This window comes from Babesia bovis, chromosome 2 (assembly GCF_000165395.2).
Source record: "Babesia bovis T2Bo chromosome 2, whole genome shotgun sequence".
NCBI lineage: Eukaryota > Apicomplexa > Aconoidasida > Piroplasmida > Babesiidae > Babesia > Babesia bovis.
This window is the reverse complement of record NC_010574.1, coordinates 143,546-159,581: the sequence shown is the minus strand read 5'-3', so window position 1 is coordinate 159,581 and position 16,036 is coordinate 143,546. Positions and strand designations below refer to the sequence as shown.

Sequence of the window (16,036 nt, the reverse complement as noted above, 5' to 3'; positions counted from 1 at the left end):
CGTTGTGGTAAGAACGGAGCTACAGCATCACAGGTGTATAATTATTAACACATGTCTTGTTAGTCCATTCAGAATCGCGATGTGTCAACTTTTCTATTTATTTGGATGATATATGATAATGAATATCTATCCTCGACGTTATTTACCACGGGATATTAACTCTTCTTTGGTATCACTTAGACAATATTATAGTATTAATTTTAGTAAAATATACTTTGCTTGAAGTTATCTATTGATTCAGTATGATCCTACCTATATTGGGGAATAGCCTGAGGAACAATAGCAGTTGTAGGTAATCATATGTTCGAACAAGAATCTGTAATCAAAACAATATATACCTACGACTCCAGAACACACGAAACAGGTGTGAAGGCTATTTATATGTTTAGTAAATGGGCGAGTTTGGAGTGTATGAGAAACGGTAACAATGGCTGTTCCAAAGGACTTCGAATGCCCGGTAGGCTGTTTACACATTTGTCATATATCTGTTTATTGCAATGTAAATCAGTGATGTGCATACAACATGTTGGACTTTTGTACCTGTGATCTGGTGTACACCCAGTGCAAAGTTTGCTTTTGCGTATACATACTTTATCTTCTATGCATTAGTGCTGTGGATGGAATCTGGCATACCACTGTTAAGGTGTCGTTGACTTGTTACTGGAATATTGCATTTAATCAGTTACTCTTCTTCATATTAGATCATCTCACTCTTTTGTTTGCATATTACGTTTTATATCGAACCAAGTATGGTTGATCCTGTTGAATGCGCGATTTAACTTGTAATCGATAGCGTATTTATATAGATCCAATAGACTTCCTGTTATTTATCAATTGTAGGGATATTGATATATAATTGAGCTATATTATTCCATGATTCAATAGTTTTTAGGTTTGTTTTAAGTTGCTTTACAAGCCCGTTACTACATCATGTGGCCACAATTTTTGCAAAACATGTATCGATCAGGTTGGTGTATTTCACACTAATGCGTGTAATGACTATATCATGTGATATTTTCTAGGTATTACCTCAGTGATTACTTGTGTTGATTAAACGTAACCACAGTTTTATTGATGCTATATATATATATATATACGTTAGCCAGAATACACTATACGCTCTTTGCAGGCTGCTGCTTACCGCTTGGCATGCCCATTATGCCGCCAGCGGTTATCATCTCAATATTCTCCTAACATATTGTTATTTCAACTTCTCAATGAGACATTTGCTGATGAGATGCGTGAGCGTGCTGAGGAGTTAATAACTCAGGCCAGAGAAAATGAGTCCGTTTATAGGGATCGTGTATCTAGGCCTAACGATGACAGTTCAACTAGACCTGTGATATACACGTCGCACTGTCATGATTACGTAGGTTCAACGTATATGTTTTTTATTTCCTTTAGTTATTCCCCAGCGAGCGTCGTCATTTTGTTCTAAAGCGTTCACAAGCTTCCAGGTTAATGCCATTTCTTAGGGACACGGATAAGCTGCTTATAATATTACCAGAGAAGCGCAATGGAAAGAGAAACATAGGAGCTTTGGCACAGTATGTGGGACCCAATCGCATGGATGATGAAGACGAGATCCAGGAAATGGTTGCATGGCAGACAACTATTTTAGAGCGCATAGAGGTATTGGAGGTGGTTAATGACCCTATATATGATTGTCCAATGGCTCGCTATAGCGTTGTACATGACGACTTTACTTTTCCTGGTTCTACTGATCAGAATCATGAACAGGAGCTGGTGAGGTTGCACATTTCAATTTTAACATATTCTCATGACCTTGAAAGCCTGGTGACGACCTTTGTATCGTTGCAGTCGATAGCATCTAGTGATACCACTGCTATGGACAGGTATTCGATCTGTTGCGAATTGATTAAATTGTGTGGTATTGTTGCCAAGACTCAGTTGAATATAACCAGTCCGGAAGGTCAGCGTCATTTTTCTGATAACTATTCCCAGTTGATGGTGCTTGGTGAAAGGCCTACTTCTGGTGAAATAGAGTCAGCATCTTTGTTTTATGCACGTCTATTGATTGCTGACTCCAGTGATAAGATCCGTTGGTACCATATGACAGGTACGTTTCTCTAAATCTTTCTATATCATGCAGATACTCTCGCACGTCTATTAGAGGTTTCTAGTATTTACGTGTATGCGGGTGATAAATATGTGCTACAATTAGAGTATGTTTTCTACTGATCATTGTGGCATGTTTTGTAGGCCTGAGTATCGATACTCTTGGTTCTCCAGATGGCTATTTATATTAGTCCTCTTATTGGCGTTAATAATCCAGCGATTTATTATATCATGATGGCGATATTTTTAGCTCTTGATGCCAGACGATGGTAACAGTTTGAGCATCTTGTGGGCGTTTTTCGGCTAGTGTCAATGCTAACTTGCTGGTATCTAATGAGCAGTTGTGTATTCCTATGGTTAATTCATCTGTATTTTATGAATGTTTGGGGACGAATTCTCACCTGTCGCCGCCAGTGGCGGCATATGGTTACACAAGGCATCTGATAATTTCCAGCAATGTGATAGATCAATGAGCCTTAGGTTAGGTAATGATGCAAGGATCCGTTGCACTCCATCATTGGTTAAACTTTTACACTTGGCTAGCTTTAGCTTCTGTAGCGACTTGAGGTTATTACATATACCTTCTATACACTCTTTGGACAGTTCCGATCCTGTTATGTCCAACACTTCCAGTTTTTTACATGCGTGGACTATACTGCAGAGAATCTCACTTGTGATTCCCGTTCCCGTGAGCAACTGTTTTAATTCTGGGAGCTCAGCACACTTTTTGTATTCCGATTGCGGTATATCCGTGCATCCTCTCAGGTCCAATGCTGTGAGTGTAGCTCCCAGGCGCTCTATAGATCCCAGTGATTGCGTTTCTCTGTGTTGTACGGACAACCACTCTAGCTTTGGGGCAATTAGATGTTTACCTCTAGTTAGATGTTCCACTATATTTCCGGATTCTAGTTTTCCTTTCCTTTTTTGGAATCCAATCTTAAGCACCTGTGCACTTTATATGATCTGTTTGGTTTTATCATTTTCATTTTTATCATCGGTACAAATAGAGTTATTGCCTACGTTAAAGCACAATTCGCTATAATATCGTATGGATGTTATTGGTAGTGACATGCTAGGCATTTGCATTGCAATCTATTACCTTTGGTCATATAATCGCGTTAGACAGGAGATAGGCAATACATTTGTTTCATACCTACCTTGAGCTTATTGATTCCTGATGGTAGGCATTCCGGTCCGAGCTTATGGCAATCCTCCATGTCTAGGTAGCAGATCTTCGTTTTCAAAGCATGAAGCAATGTGCGCATCCCCTCGATAGTGATTTCATTGCAGTCTCTCATCGACAGCGAGCGCAATTTATGAAAATACCCTTGATTGTGGCACATTACTATACGTCGTATTAGACGGTCGTTCCAGCGATCCCATCCTGAGACTTCCAGGCTCTGTATGTTTACACATCTACGTCATATATATGTACAACAGATATACTAACTTAAACAAGGTCTTAATAATGCGTTCAGATCGCGTTTTCCTTTGTAATGCCTTGGTTGCACTGAATGAAGTTCGCTCGAGTACTACCAGGGAATACATATATTTGGAAAGCGTAGAGCATTCTAGTGGTACAAATGTAACGATGTGTCTTAATATTCCGATTGGTAATTCTATCAGCGATAACTCTCGCTGTCGTTTGATCGTCATTCCAGTACAGTTTCCAGGGCAGCCTCGGCTTCTGCGGCTTGCAGTGCCTTCAGGTTACCGATGCATGACTCGCTGTATGGAATGACGAATGTAGTATCTGTTGCATTGCTGAGTGCCCTGATAAGCTCTTGAGTACTGTCTAGATTCCCCACGGTTGAGTGAGGTTCGTCATGGTTGACTTCTACAAAGTTATTGACCCAGAAATGGTCCATTGCTTCAAAGACTGAAATCCTTTTGTGTGGATCTGATTGTAGCATTCGTGCTACTAGATCTTTGGCGCATGTAGAGACGTAATCCCAGTTTTTACCGTCGAACCTGAGCCGGTAGTGTTCGTTTATATCGGTGGTTATAGGTTTCCTTACAGAAAACGGGAGTCTTCCGCTAAGAAGCAAATACATAATAACGCCTATAGACCATACATCTACTTTTTGGTTGTACCCTTCCATGGTTAGTACTTCTGGTGCTACATACGCCAAGGTTCCACAAGGCTGGGTGAGCAGCTGATTGGGTCCGCATAGTGTCGACAATCCAAAATCCGTTAGTTTTATCGTTGCCGTATCACTTTTATCTGTCAGTAAAATATTTTCAGGTTTGATATCTCGGTGTACGATGCCGCATTTGTGTAGGTATGCTACAATTTGTAGCAGTTGTGTTATGATTTTGTGGGTATAAGCTTCTGACAGCGCCTTCTTCTGTTTTATTAGGTCATACAGTTCGCCTCCGCGTACCAGTTCCATGACTATATATAACGAATCGTGCATATCGCTTATTTCCTTGAGGTAGATAACGTGTTTGTGCCTAAGTAGTCTCAGTATTGCTATTTCACTTCTCAGTAAATCTCTTTCCAAGCATCCCACTTTGCTCTTGTCTACTATTTTGATTGCATATTCTTCTCCAGTTCTTTTGTGCACAGCACGATACACTACGCTGAATTTACCATATCCTAGTTGTTCCCCTATGGCATACAATTGCATTAGGCTTTGTTGGTGCATGGCCTTTGAGAGTGCTTCTACCCATTCCAGGCACTCCTCATTGCTCTTGAGGTATAGGTTGCGTAGCGTTGGTGTATATCCTGTGTGGAATAGTCTGAATCCATACATGTGGGATCCGTGTCTCATTGGCAGCGGGTCCATGTGGTACCCCTCCAGGAAGATACATCCTCTGGGTTTAGTGCTTTGTTCGCTTCTATAGTAATATAGTATGTTATCTATAAGCACATAGTATCTTTTATGCCACCTCCTTAGCCTTCTACCCTTTTTGTACATATATCCTGCTTTTTTCACTAATTTTTCTACAGAGTGAGGCCATGTTCCATCATTGCTTGTAATGATAGTGTCAAACCCACTTGTACTTTGTCCTGTTAAGTGCTCTAAACTATTTTGCACAATCTTCGTCATTATGGGATCTTGGATTCCCAGGCCCGTTGTCTCGGTATCAATACGTGCGTCTGAAGAATTCATAAATACCAGCTTGATGGCGTCGCCGAAGTTCCAATTGCATAGCCAGCACTTGTCTAGTCTTTGTTCGGGGTTGAGTTTCACACAGTTTGTACATTCTATATGTATACCCTTCTTAAAGTTTACATAGAGCGTGTCGTTCGTTTTGTAGCACTTGGGGCACATGAAGTACGGTGACTTACAGTTTGGGCATGAGAGTGGTCTCCTGATGAATGATATTGGTGACGTGATATTTTCACCTTTTATATTCATCCAACCTTCGTTAAGTACATTGTCCCACGTGCTCTTTCTTTTAATTCTATTGTTCTTTGGTAATTCGCATAGGTAGTTCCACAGTTGATCGCTTGCCATGTTTTCTCCTCTTTTGCCATGGGCCATGAACAACCTATTTAATTTTGTCTGTATGCCGCTATCGTACAACGTTAGGTCATCCGCATCCTTTAGTTCACCATTTTTAATTTGTGACAGATATTTATTTGTTTTATCGGACTGCATCAGGCGTCTGGTTTCTGGTGTAATCATGAATGCATTGCCGTGCAGTACCCATACTTCTTCATGCATATATTCGGCGAAGGCGGTGAGTATTGCTGGGTTTGTATTTATCCACGACTTGAATGAATCGAAGTCAAGTGTCCCATTGGCGCTAAACTTGACATCTTCTAGTATTTGTTCAACCAATGCTTCCAGTGCATTATCATCGGAGCCCATCATTTGCTCTCTCTGTATGATTTCAATCGCAAGTGATTTAGCTCTATTTCTACCTTGTATATATCGTTTTCCTTTCTCATTATGTCCTTTACTTTTCCTTGACCGTTGTTTTTGTATTTCTAGCTTAGTTGTAAACTGTGGCATTTCCATTTCCTTGGATTTAGTATCTAATTCATCTATCCAGTAACTATCCTTGATATTTACTATATCTGACGCCTTTTTGTAATTGCTGGATATATTGTTTGGTTCATGTTGGTGCAGTATTGGTTCATCGTCATCTCCTTCGTCGCTCGAGTCACACGTTGACGAGCCATGTTCGCTAATATAGCCGTCTGAAATATTAATGAGGCATTGCGATGCATTATTGGCTATACTAGTAGTCTGCGATATTCCTTGGTGATACTTAATAACTCCTTTAGGGCTGTTAGCACAACCCTTATTTTGTGGTGAATTGGTAATGTTTTCCCCAATATCCTCTATGCAATCTATTTCAGATTGCATGCTATGGGCGTCTGTGGACTCTCCTGATTGGAATGACAGTTTACTAATTGACGAGGCAAGTTCCCTCCAATCTGATGAAGGTATTCTTAATGTCTTTTTAATATTCATGGTCGATTCCGGCGTTAAGCTTTTGTGTAATTCCACATCAGTAGAATCACATTGTTTGTATGAGTGATCTGATGTTTGTAAATCGGTATCGGATGCCGTCGATAAGTAGTCTACTCCATGTCCATTAGCCCAAAATTGTCTCTTTCTGTGGGTGAATTTAGTCATATGCGTTACAATGATTGGGAAATTAGATAGCATTGCCACCAATTCTGATTTTTCAATTTGGCCATCATCGTGCAGATCGAATACGTGGAAAAGTACGTTTATTTTTTCTGATCTTGTGCCTCTGCAGCATGTTGCAATTCCGTTAAGAAACTCATCAAACTCCACGAAATCTGAGCCATTTGTATCAAAATAATGAAACAATCGTTCCCCCCAAAGCCCTGGTAAGTTAAAGTACTGTAGAAATGTCTGTTTATCTATTCCTCTTGATTCCGAGCGATTTGCCAATTCTTTATAGAGTTTAATGAGTATATCCAGCTCACTTCGATCAAATTTCCTTAGTTGTTCTTTTTTTATCTTCCCTAGCTTCATCTTGGGGGTCACATTTAGGTTAATCATGCTATATCTCTAGAGTTACTTTGTACCTGGTACTGGAAGTCCACTGAAAATCGACAATCTGGCTTCACGACTTCATGTGTAATTGAATTGTATCACAAGAACGTGTAAAAATGCCTGTAATAACACAACTCAGCTTCTTAATGAATGTTTCTTGGATCAAGATGCACTGGCGCAGGCATTGACGATCAGAACATCACTCGACGTGATTAGTTTGTTGTTTGCATATTTTTATTTATTCATTTTTACCGTTTTAACCACTAAATCTGGATTATCACCGTAATCTGAGCTATATTGATGATAAGTAGCCTCGTGTATATCTTGTATCTGCCATGTTCACCTTAATAAAGAGCTTTATGGTTGTTTATAATAATGTTTTGTTTATTTTATTTAGTATATAATTTACATCTGGTTATGTGTATTGCATTCAGCGGGGAGCTTGTCTCGTCCTTTTGGGCGCATGCCAGATATATGAACGATGAAGCACTTGAAAGCGTTGTTATTCCGTAAACAACAATATTCTTCAGATGAATAAGATGTTGTAGCGTTGATTAGTAGCTGAATCAGTTTGATGTGTAGCTAGAATTTTTAGGCGTATACTTGTGGTATCCATTGTTAGTACATGAGTTGTGATCTTCTATTATCATACATTATGCACATGGCGTATATTTTTGTCTTGTTATTACCAATATAAATATTGTGCTTTTATTATCTTGTCATTAAGTGATAGTATCTCTGTGGAAGGCAATATTGATGCTATTGGTATGATCCTCACAATCTGGTGATTTCACTTCTTTATACTGCTACAGTCTAGATGCTTACATATTTACGTTACACCATGCTTATGTCTAGAAAATAGATCACTTTGTATCTCTCGTTTGTTGTATTCCACTGTGGCCACAATATGTGCGCGTCATCCTATTATATTCGAGATGTTTCTTATGATGTGAATTAAATGCCCTAGATTGTGTCTTGGAATTTGTTTAGAATGGCCGAGGTATCTGGAACGAAGCGGCAGCGTGGTAGTTACTCCATTGAATCCTTGGACATTCGTGCTTTGGATATCTACTCTTTTTCGACCCTTGACTACGATGTCGTTTCCCGGGAGATTTATGCTTATTTGTATCCAAACTGTTGTCCTCGTAGCGTCAATCGTCTAATGTCTCTTTACACTGGTAGGTTTTCAACACACATTGATGTGTATTCTTGGATTCCATTATGTAATGCTTTGGTTTTGTGTTATTCCTACTTTATGATTGTTTTTATATCATCTGTATTTCGTTTTCTAGCGATAGATGTCGATGTGTTGCACGGAATCTGCAATGTTTATTGATAATATATCCTGTTTTGGCAACATTCGTTAAGTATTATATACTATGGTGTTATAGCGCTATATGTTGTTGTTTAGTATCTGGTGTCGTTTGTTTTTATTGTCTAACTTTTAAAAGGCACAACTGGGCATTGTACTGCTAAATGGATGGAAGAGACCGTTGCCTTTAAATGTTATGATTGTGAAGCTGACAGTACTTGTGCTATATGTCTTGAGTGCTTCTTTAGATCTAATCATGATGGTCATCGATTTCGTTTAACTCGCACAACTGGTGGTTGTTGTGACTGTGGTGACCCCGGTTCATGGGCTGTTGGTGGATCATGTTCTAGTCACCGTTGGTCTTTGGACATAGAGGATGAGAAGCAGCTACTGGTTGTCTTTAACACTGACTTTTTAATTAGGCTTCGCGATACGTTTCGTCAGATGATTGATTATATCAGCGATTACGTCACGACATACGAGATTGCGCTGGAGCCATTAGCAAGGTTACTTATGTTGTTTCTTGACGAGTTGCTTAAGGTAACTCCAGCATTTCGCTATGTTTTTTATGAGGAGATGCCTAAGTCCACACTTAAGCTTTGGATGGGTAGACATCAGGTTCTGGATCCTGAAATTCGCAAGAGCTACAATTCATTTTACCTCACCATGTTAACTTCTATGGCATTTAAGTCACTCTTTTCTAGTGTTTATGTAAGTGACATTTCTGTTTATTTATTTTGTTTAGATTGAACTATACCCTGAGATTGTTCAGCCTTACAAGGGTCCTGACGGTTAGTGTTTCTATTTTGTAAGATAAAGTTTCAGAATGGCACTTGAATCACTTATCAGTACAGCTCTTTACATATCCTTATATCGCTACTAGCGCTGTCAGTACTGGTTTTATCGAGTTGTGTATATCATCTTTAACTGATCACCATGCTCGTGATGCCCGTCTTGGTACTTTACAATTTCCTCGCTATGAGAGTGGTTTATTTGGGTACGTCATTGAGTTGGTTTTCCATATTATAGCAGGCTCTATTTGGTAGTTTTGAGTGACTTATCATACCTCATGGCTCATGAGGGTGTTGTTAAGCAGGTATTCCAATCATCTGCTCTCTCTGGCGCCTTGTTTCGTTTATTGGACCATATGCATTTGATGAACACGATGGAATTGCACACTGCGGAGCATGTATCTTATGAGAATTCCGGCTATGGTATTGCATTTACTAGTGAGCATACTCTTCACAGTGCTCTTCGTCATTTTACTGAGTACTGTAAGCGTGACTCTATAACCAGTGCAGAGTTCTATCGTCAATTGGATTCTTACATTTTAGGTCGTATTTCTGCTTGGCAATCCTCGCGTGATAGGCTTTGTCGTACTTTTCACATTCCATTTGTTCGTTTTTTCGCTTCTGTTGTTGACTTCAACTACATACGTCGTTTGTATGTATCTGCGGTCGATCCTGCTACTTTATCTTCTGACCCAGTGGTCACTAGCTTCAGTGACGCTGTGCTCCTGTACATAATTCGCACTGCTATTTCCACGTTACGTTTTTCTCAAGAGGTGAAGCAAAACTACTGGGTATACAACGGGGAGTCTATGCATGAGCAGAATGAGCATTATCGTCAGGTTGTTTTGGTACAGTTGGATATTGCTGCTTTGCAGATTGCCATTTCAGTATTAGGCCTTCGTCGTTCTGCTGGATTGACTAATATCGACCCCTTAGGTGTGGTATATACTGAGGTTTTTGAACCCAAGGAGGGCCACGTCCCTGGCGATGCTATGTTTACATGTCAGGTTTTCGTGCACATACTTCAGGTATTAATCCATGACGTGAAGCATCTTGAGAAGTTATGTGTTCCTCGTGATAGCATGAATGCTGAATACCTTCGTCGTGGCTATCCCATGTTGTTAATGGACATTGTAACTTCTTTGGGCACGGGCAAGGTTGTATTTAAGGAGGTAGCTTCATCCGTGGACACTTATTGGCGTCACCACCCTCACATTGTACGTGCTGTAGAGGCCGTCTCCACTAGCAACTACTCTGAGGTTGCTGGTAAGGCTTATTTACGTCCTACTGCTGAAGTATATCGCATGATAGACATTAGTTGGAGGCCGTATGACACTAGTTATGACTATGTGATTCCCGCTGAGCAGTGTCGCGGTTCGGTTGGTTTTCTAGGTTCTCGTCGTTCGGATGGGTTGATGCAACCTGAGTTTTATGACAATCAGGATTCCATCATGTTATCTCTTGGTGTCTCCAACTGTTTTAATATTGCTTTAGAATTGATTTGGTGCCTTTCAGGTCGTGAAAAATTGCCGTCACCTGGAGATAGTTCCAGTGTATTAACTGATTCGGTAGACCGTGAAAATATCATTTCTAAGCCTCTTCGCTACTTTGGGGCGGTTAATTGGTCGGAGACTTCATTAGATAAATGGAACCGTGGTCTTATGTTTGCGTTGAAAACTATATTATTGGTTATGGATTCCAAGGACTTTGTAAGTCCTTCTGATGCAACTGTGCTTGTTGATCTTTTGGAGTCAGTACATACTCGTGTTAGTGACGACCGTGTAATGTCTGGCATGTTACGTTATGTAATATCCCGGATGCGTGAGAAATTTGAGATAGACTTGAAATCTGAGTCTAGTGTTCCTACCAAGTGTCGCAAGCAGGCTGTAAAGCAGTTACAGAGGCGTTACATGTCATTTATAATGTCTCAGCAGAAGAAGCTTCCTGTGGATTCTGAGGAGTCACTGGTAGATGAGGATACTACTGCTGATATTGAGAGTTGCATATTATGTAAGCAGGGCATGGTCAATGGCAAGTCTTTTGGCTTCATGTGTTTCATATCTTCCAATAGCATATTACGTCGTTGTGTGACGTCACTAGGAACGCATTCCGTTTATTCTCGGGTAGTCGTTCCATTGCAGTCGTCCATGATCAGTTGTTGTGGCCATGTTGTCCATATGCATTGCATTCGTGAGCACAACAACAGCACTAGGGATTTACGTGACATTCCATCTGGCGTTCAGAAGCAAAAGGACGAATTTTACTGTCCAATTTGCAAATCGTTATGCAACTACGTTTTGGAGTACATTCCAGATAGTGTAATGTCCGATCGCGACTCTGATACTGATGACCTTTTAGATAAGCTTCCTCCAGCTGCATGGCGTCATCCCTTTTATGCCAATTGGGTTCCATCTCCCATTCTTGCCAGGTACAACCCTAGTCCTCATGTAGTATACACCGCCAACAGTAAATTGACCAACACGTACACCAAAAGTGAATCGCAAGGTCGTAGTTATTATGAAGATTTGGGCATTACAGACCCTCAGGGTGCTACTCTATCATGTGCAAAGTGTCAGGGTATTGATCGGAGCACTAGGGATCAACCTTCTTGCAATATTTTATTCTACACTAAGCAATCCAAGGAACATGTTTTGGACAGGTCACTCTTCATAAATCAGTTTTCTGCTTGGTTAAAGCTGCATCCTGATAAGCTTGACCATCTAGGCAAGATTTTGGGCATTGACTTAACATTGATTTATGACAGTCATGTGGTTAGTGAATATGCCCTTGTGGTTTTTGGTGGTCAGCGTTGTCTGTATGGCATTCAGAATTGGCGTCATGTTGAATCTGGGATTGAAGTTGACCCTAGGTTTTGGATGCTTTACCACTATTTATTGGCTACGTCTACATGTCGTAGGAATCAGTTGACTGTCAGTCCATCATTGCTTCAGCACCTTGTGCGCAATATATACATTACTGGCCGTGGCGTTGCTGTAAATGGACCCGTTAACTCCTTGGATAAGAACTACTTTGACTTGGATGTCGAGGAACTTGCTGTTCCGGACATAACAAGTATATCTGATGGTAGCAAAGTGGGTCTGCTGGACATTTTGCTCCAGTCATTTACGGACGACCAGGTTCGTCAGGTATCTGATACTTTGGGATTTGAGTATAAGGATGGACATGGAGTACCTAATAAGCCTGGTGTAGGCACCAATACATTCCCATTGGACCTCACATGTAGCTGGTCCCGGGACCCTATTAAACAATTTTTGCTGTACTTTACAAATCAACGCCCTGGGAAGGATGACAGTTTACGTTACCTTGCTGTATGTTTCGGCACTTTATTAATGCAAGTCCTAGAATTCGTTATTCTCAAGGACATAAAGCGGTCATTCCAGGCTTTTGTGGACGCATGTGCCGATATAGATTCTGCTAGTCAAGACCGTTGGGGCAATTACAGCGTTCTTAAGTTTCGTCGGGAGTTTTTGGCTAATTTGTATGGTACCTATCTTTTGGAGTACATGGACATTGCTGAATTTCCTGTTGACCTGTTATCTCGTGTTCAATGGCTAGGGTTCAGTGATCACGAGACTGAATTCCGATTATACAACATGGGTAAAGTTACTCCTGATATAGTGACAACTGGGATACAGGATATATACCGTGGAGAGTTTGAAGATACCAGTCCATCACCCGGATCATTAGAGCTTAATTTAGCCCTTGGTATGCAGCACTTCCACCATGAAGTGGTTTCTTCTTTTACACATCCATTACCAGATCGCCCGGATGGCAGCATGTCTCAACAGGTACGTGGTTACATCCACGATATCGTCAAGACATTGGTTGCCTTCCGTCGTGTTTACTACATCATTGACAACGGTGTTGAAGACGATGAATTCGACTCAATTTTGAAAATGTTATCTAGTGACGTTTACGAGGATTGTGTGATAAAAACTGACGTGATTGAGGACGAGTTGACATCTAAGATAGTTTTTGCCAAGGGCTGCTCGCCCATTGTGCGTGAATGCTCTAGTAGCACTAGTGAGCCTGAACGCCGCTACATTGGCGTTGACTTTTTAAGGCGTATGAACGAGGAGGGTTACCGTGGTCATTGGAACGTTGCATTTTTCGAGGTACTTCGTCACCTAGTTCCTTATGAACGTCACCTTTTGGATTTTACTGACTCTGATTTATCATCTTGCTTCTTACAATTAGTGAGCTCTGGGAGCGTATTGGACTTTGCTCGTCAGGTTGCTAATTGTGTTTACGACTCGGTACGCGTTAGGGGTTACCTTCACCGTGACTTTAAGCCTGACATCGATTCATTTTTGGATGAGTTGTTCCCTAGGGTTAACTTGTTACTAGACATTGGTTTTTGGACGGTGTTCAACGTATGGGACATCGACGAAGAAGTTCGTACTAAGGTATCCTACGCTCATTTGCATTCTGGCAAAGCACGTTACGACCTTTTATCGGAGTGTACAAGTCTCAATACATATTGCGATCTTGTAGTGGACGAGTGTATTCGTATGGTAGGTGAAGACACTCGTAGCAAGCTTGCCATGATCCGTGCCACTGGTCACGAAACGTGTGCTCCTTTAGTGGCAGGATACAACTATGTGGATTTTCATCGCAACCTATCTCCTGATGCATGGTCCCTTATTGAACGTACGTCACTTCGGTCATGTGCTAATTGCGGTTTACCTCCGGCAATTCCACTGGTCTGTCTTCTTTGTGGCAGTACGATATGTTACCTGAGTCAATGTTGTCAACGTAGCAGGCAGCCAGGGATTCTAGGCCCCTTGAAACATATAGGTGGCAGGAGCACAAAGTTCCACCCTGGTTTATTATCGTCCATATACTTGCGCGAGTTCGAGGCTCACACTCGTGTTTGTGGCGGCGGTCAATGTATCTTTATCGCTCCGTACTACTGCTTCCTTCTTTTGGTGGACAAGGGTCGTAAGTGCATGGTGCCCAGTTTGTATTCTGACCGTTATGGTAACAAGGATTTGCACCTCAACGTATTTGGTCCCGTGCTTCTGTCTCAAACTAGGCTAACACACTTGATCAACGCTTACAGCCAGGGTCGTATAGGTCACGAGATAATAAACCGCCAAAAGGTGACTTCTCATCACTAATGTATGAGCTATATTATAATGTGTGTAGCTGTCTTCCAGATTACTTTGCCTTACACACCCCGGGTGATGTACATTTTACTCTGGTCATATTATGCTTGAATAGAAATTATATATCACTACATAGTTTATTTAGGTAGTATTTCTAATAACACAGTGGAATCCTTGTAGTACTAGAGTTTATACACCACTGATCTCTTCTTGCTGAGCCATGGATTAACATCTGTCTAGGATGGTTTTATGGCGTTGTGTTTTTTCTAGGCGTTTCACTTCAACAAAGCCTAGTAAGGAGCAGCTTGCGCCATTACCAACAGCTCCTCCTGGGCGTCGTCCCATTGGTTATCGCGGTATGTTTATGTGTATTATTCTTATATTAAAAAGGTAACCACTTGCACAAGAAGGATCTGTATGACCCTGTATATCCCACTACTAAGGTAAGGTCGCCTATATTCTTCTGATAACTATCCAGGTTCCATCAGCACTTATACCTCGTTTTCCTCTAGATTGGCGTAACGCAGGTCGATTTCTATTGACTGCGGCATTGGCTAAATTAGAATCGCGCCGTATATTGCGTCATTCTCAGAGTTTGCGTTACCAGGAGGAAGGTCCTTGTGGATCTCGTTGCAGTTTACCTTGTTCCAAGTCATCCTATCGTTGCCTTTGTGCTTGGAGGGCCACTGGTTATTATGCTCATTCAAATTCTGTTGATAACATTTTGGTATCATTTAAGGGTCCCATTGTAAACAACAAGTTGTTTACTGTGCCAAGACCGGTTGCTAAGAAGAACCCCGTATTGGCTAATCGTTTGTTTTTGGATGACAACGGTGTATACCGTGTAGAGCGTAGGACTTACAAGTACCCCGTCTTCAGTGGTCGTGAGGTGAAACCTCAATCATCTTACCACGGTCAGGTGCCTGAATACGAACCTACATTCAAGGTGTAGCATGGGCTCCATTATGATCTTGAGGTCCCTACTAGGGCGTCTACAAGTATCACGTGGTATTTTCCGTGTCCTATCTGGCCCTACTCTACTTCATCGGTGCCAGGTACTATCGTTTGCCTCCAAGTCAAAAAAGGCCCCAAAGGGCAAGGGCGTAGCTAGGATCCAGGAAGATTGCCCTGATGAAGATGTTGAGTTGTTTGACATTGATGAATATTTAAGCCAGATTGCGGAAATCGAACGCGATGCGCTTGCTGCTATCAGTTCCCTTAAACCGTGTGGCCTAGTTCTTGATGAGCTTGAGTCAATGGATATCAGTGGCAAGCCCCTTGGCGACTTGGCTCATATTGTTGTGAAATCGCCCATTGTGGCCCACGTACACGTATTCGATACAAAGCTAAAGAGTCGTGTTGTAAGGGAGCTCACGCTTGCTCGTGAAAGCTGGTCTTTACATTCTGACGAGGGCGACCTCATAGTAATTCGTTGCCCTAGTCCCACTTCATCGCAGGTTATTAATCAAATTAAGCATGATGCCAATGCGGTTATTGATGCTCACCAACGACTGCTGCAGCGTGTGCTTTCTAAGGCTACCTCTAAGATTAAGCAGGTCAATATCGGTAACAACTGGCACCGTAAGCAGACTGAGCAGTTAGAATCCGCTGCTAAGCGTATGAGGGAGTCTATGAAATCCGCTCTCAAGGACTTGTCAAGTCAATGTTAGTTATAGTCTAAGGGATGTACTTATGTAATCCATTTAGGCTAGAGGTATAACTAGTGTTTAACACTGTACT

General features: G+C 41.3%; 6 protein-coding genes across 6 annotated transcripts; 4 read left to right on the top strand and 2 right to left on the bottom strand.

The window, feature by feature from the left end:
* The first annotated feature begins 30 nt into the window (after nucleotides 1–30).
* Nucleotides 31–2,405, top strand: BBOV_II000630 (Zinc finger C3HC4 type (RING finger) family protein). Its single transcript, XM_001609541.2, has 6 exons — nucleotides 31–457; nucleotides 893–967; nucleotides 1,130–1,369; nucleotides 1,405–2,080; nucleotides 2,114–2,186; nucleotides 2,224–2,405. Exons 1-6 carry the CDS (start codon nucleotides 428–430, stop codon nucleotides 2,312–2,314), a joined length of 1,185 nt encoding a protein of 394 aa, XP_001609591.2. The 5' UTR covers nucleotides 31–427; the 3' UTR covers nucleotides 2,315–2,405.
* Nucleotides 2,198–3,835, bottom strand: BBOV_II000620 (uncharacterized protein). Its single transcript, XM_051767396.1, has 4 exons — nucleotides 3,530–3,835; nucleotides 3,237–3,495; nucleotides 2,481–3,024; nucleotides 2,198–2,445 (listed from the first exon to the last, which is right to left on the bottom strand). Exons 1-4 carry the CDS (start codon nucleotides 3,733–3,735, stop codon nucleotides 2,309–2,311), a joined length of 1,146 nt encoding a protein of 381 aa, XP_051623097.1. The 5' UTR covers nucleotides 3,736–3,835; the 3' UTR covers nucleotides 2,198–2,308.
* Nucleotides 3,727–7,167, bottom strand: BBOV_II000610 (Protein kinase domain family protein). Its single transcript, XM_001609539.2, has one exon. The coding sequence runs from the start codon at nucleotides 7,068–7,070 to the stop codon at nucleotides 3,732–3,734; it is 3,339 nt and encodes a 1,112-aa protein (XP_001609589.1). The 5' UTR covers nucleotides 7,071–7,167; the 3' UTR covers nucleotides 3,727–3,731.
* Nucleotides 7,168–7,985: 818 nt separating this feature from the next.
* BBOV_II000600 (Zinc finger in N-recognin (UBR box) family protein) lies at nucleotides 7,986–14,358 on the top strand. Its single transcript, XM_001609538.2, has 5 exons — nucleotides 7,986–8,242; nucleotides 8,516–9,087; nucleotides 9,122–9,167; nucleotides 9,202–9,373; nucleotides 9,409–14,358. Exons 1-5 carry the CDS (start codon nucleotides 8,056–8,058, stop codon nucleotides 14,306–14,308), a joined length of 5,877 nt encoding a protein of 1,958 aa, XP_001609588.1. The 5' UTR covers nucleotides 7,986–8,055; the 3' UTR covers nucleotides 14,309–14,358.
* A 149-nt stretch (nucleotides 14,359–14,507) lies between these two features.
* On the top strand, nucleotides 14,508–15,308 carry BBOV_II000590 (uncharacterized protein). Its single transcript, XM_001609537.2, has 3 exons — nucleotides 14,508–14,652; nucleotides 14,687–14,739; nucleotides 14,775–15,308. The coding sequence occupies exons 1-3, from the start codon at nucleotides 14,538–14,540 to the stop codon at nucleotides 15,246–15,248; spliced, it is 642 nt and encodes a 213-aa protein (XP_001609587.1). The 5' UTR covers nucleotides 14,508–14,537; the 3' UTR covers nucleotides 15,249–15,308.
* Nucleotides 15,232–16,016, top strand: BBOV_II000580 (Ribosome recycling factor family protein). The gene has a single exon (XM_001609536.2). It carries the CDS (start codon nucleotides 15,250–15,252, stop codon nucleotides 15,964–15,966), a length of 717 nt encoding a protein of 238 aa, XP_001609586.2. The 5' UTR covers nucleotides 15,232–15,249; the 3' UTR covers nucleotides 15,967–16,016.
* Nucleotides 16,017–16,036: the final 20 nt, after the last annotated feature.

Bases quoted from the DNA above. Each gene is read 5' to 3' on its own strand.
- BBOV_II000580 (XM_001609536.2), top strand. From the start codon at position 15,250: ATGGGCTCCATTATGATCTTGAGGTCCCTACTAGGGCGTCTACAAGTA.
- BBOV_II000590 (XM_001609537.2), top strand. From the start codon at position 14,538: ATGGTTTTATGGCGTTGTGTTTTTTCTAGGCGTTTCACTTCAACAAAG. The intron at 14,653-14,686 runs GTATGTTTATGT...TATATTAAAAAG, and splicing joins TCGTCCCATTGGTTATCGCG to GTAACCACTTGCACAAGAAG. The intron at 14,740-14,774 runs GTAAGGTCGCCT...ATAACTATCCAG, and splicing joins CTGTATATCCCACTACTAAG to GTTCCATCAGCACTTATACC.
- BBOV_II000620 (XM_051767396.1), bottom strand. From the start codon at position 3,735: ATGACGATCAAACGACAGCGAGAGTTATCGCTGATAGAATTACCAATC. The intron at 3,496-3,529 runs GTTAGTATATCT...TATATGACGTAG, and splicing joins ATTATTAAGACCTTGTTTAA to ATGTGTAAACATACAGAGCC. The intron at 3,025-3,236 runs GTAGGTATGAAA...TAAAGTGCACAG, and splicing joins CAGGAATCAATAAGCTCAAG to GTGCTTAAGATTGGATTCCA.
- BBOV_II000610 (XM_001609539.2), bottom strand. From the start codon at position 7,070: ATGATTAACCTAAATGTGACCCCCAAGATGAAGCTAGGGAAGATAAAA.
- BBOV_II000630 (XM_001609541.2), top strand. From the start codon at position 428: ATGGCTGTTCCAAAGGACTTCGAATGCCCG. The intron at 458-892 runs GTAGGCTGTTTA...AATAGTTTTTAG, and splicing joins CAAAGGACTTCGAATGCCCG to GTTTGTTTTAAGTTGCTTTA. The intron at 2,187-2,223 runs GTATGTTTTCTA...CATGTTTTGTAG, and splicing joins AAATATGTGCTACAATTAGA to GCCTGAGTATCGATACTCTT.
- BBOV_II000600 (XM_001609538.2), top strand. From the start codon at position 8,056: ATGGCCGAGGTATCTGGAACGAAGCGGCAGCGTGGTAGTTACTCCATT. The intron at 9,168-9,201 runs GTTAGTGTTTCT...ATAAAGTTTCAG, and splicing joins GCCTTACAAGGGTCCTGACG to AATGGCACTTGAATCACTTA. The intron at 9,374-9,408 runs GTACGTCATTGA...ATATTATAGCAG, and splicing joins TATGAGAGTGGTTTATTTGG to GCTCTATTTGGTAGTTTTGA.